This window comes from Penaeus monodon, chromosome 34 (genome assembly GCF_015228065.2).
Source record: "Penaeus monodon isolate SGIC_2016 chromosome 34, NSTDA_Pmon_1, whole genome shotgun sequence".
Taxonomy (NCBI): domain Eukaryota; kingdom Metazoa; phylum Arthropoda; class Malacostraca; order Decapoda; family Penaeidae; genus Penaeus; species Penaeus monodon.
This window is the reverse complement of record NC_051419.1, coordinates 30,644,726-30,645,028: the sequence shown is the minus strand read 5'-3', so window position 1 is coordinate 30,645,028 and position 303 is coordinate 30,644,726. Positions and strand designations below refer to the sequence as shown.

Here is a 303-nt window from a genome sequence, read left to right as displayed (position 1 = left end):
CAGAAATGCAAAAATGGAGATAGAATTTTAATCAATCTTTTCATAACTTTTCATCTTTAACAGTGACGTTGATGAGTATGGATTTGAACGACCCCCAGACTTTGACTACCAAAGCTACGAAGAATTCATGTCAAGATATCTGTCCGTCCTGACACGTCGTGCGAGGAAATGGTCCCACCTCCTGGGAGCGAAGGAGACGGTAGGGAGAGGAATAAAAGTGAAGCGATACGTCAGGAAAGGGATTCCGATGAAGCATAGAGGAAAGGTGAGTTCGGAGGGTTAGGGTGTGGTGTGAGTGTGCAT

At 44.9% G+C, this 303-nt stretch overlaps 1 protein-coding gene across 1 annotated transcript in view; it reads left to right on the top strand.

Moving 5' to 3' along the window:
* Positions 1-303, top strand: part of LOC119594708 (growth hormone-regulated TBC protein 1-A-like) — a 5,279-nt gene that overhangs the window by 1,265 nt on the left and 3,711 nt on the right. Inside the window, exon 2 of the mRNA XM_037943766.1 lies at positions 64-265. Within this exon, the coding sequence (XP_037799694.1) occupies positions 64-265 (202 nt within the window). The remainder of the gene's footprint in view (positions 1-63; positions 266-303) is intronic.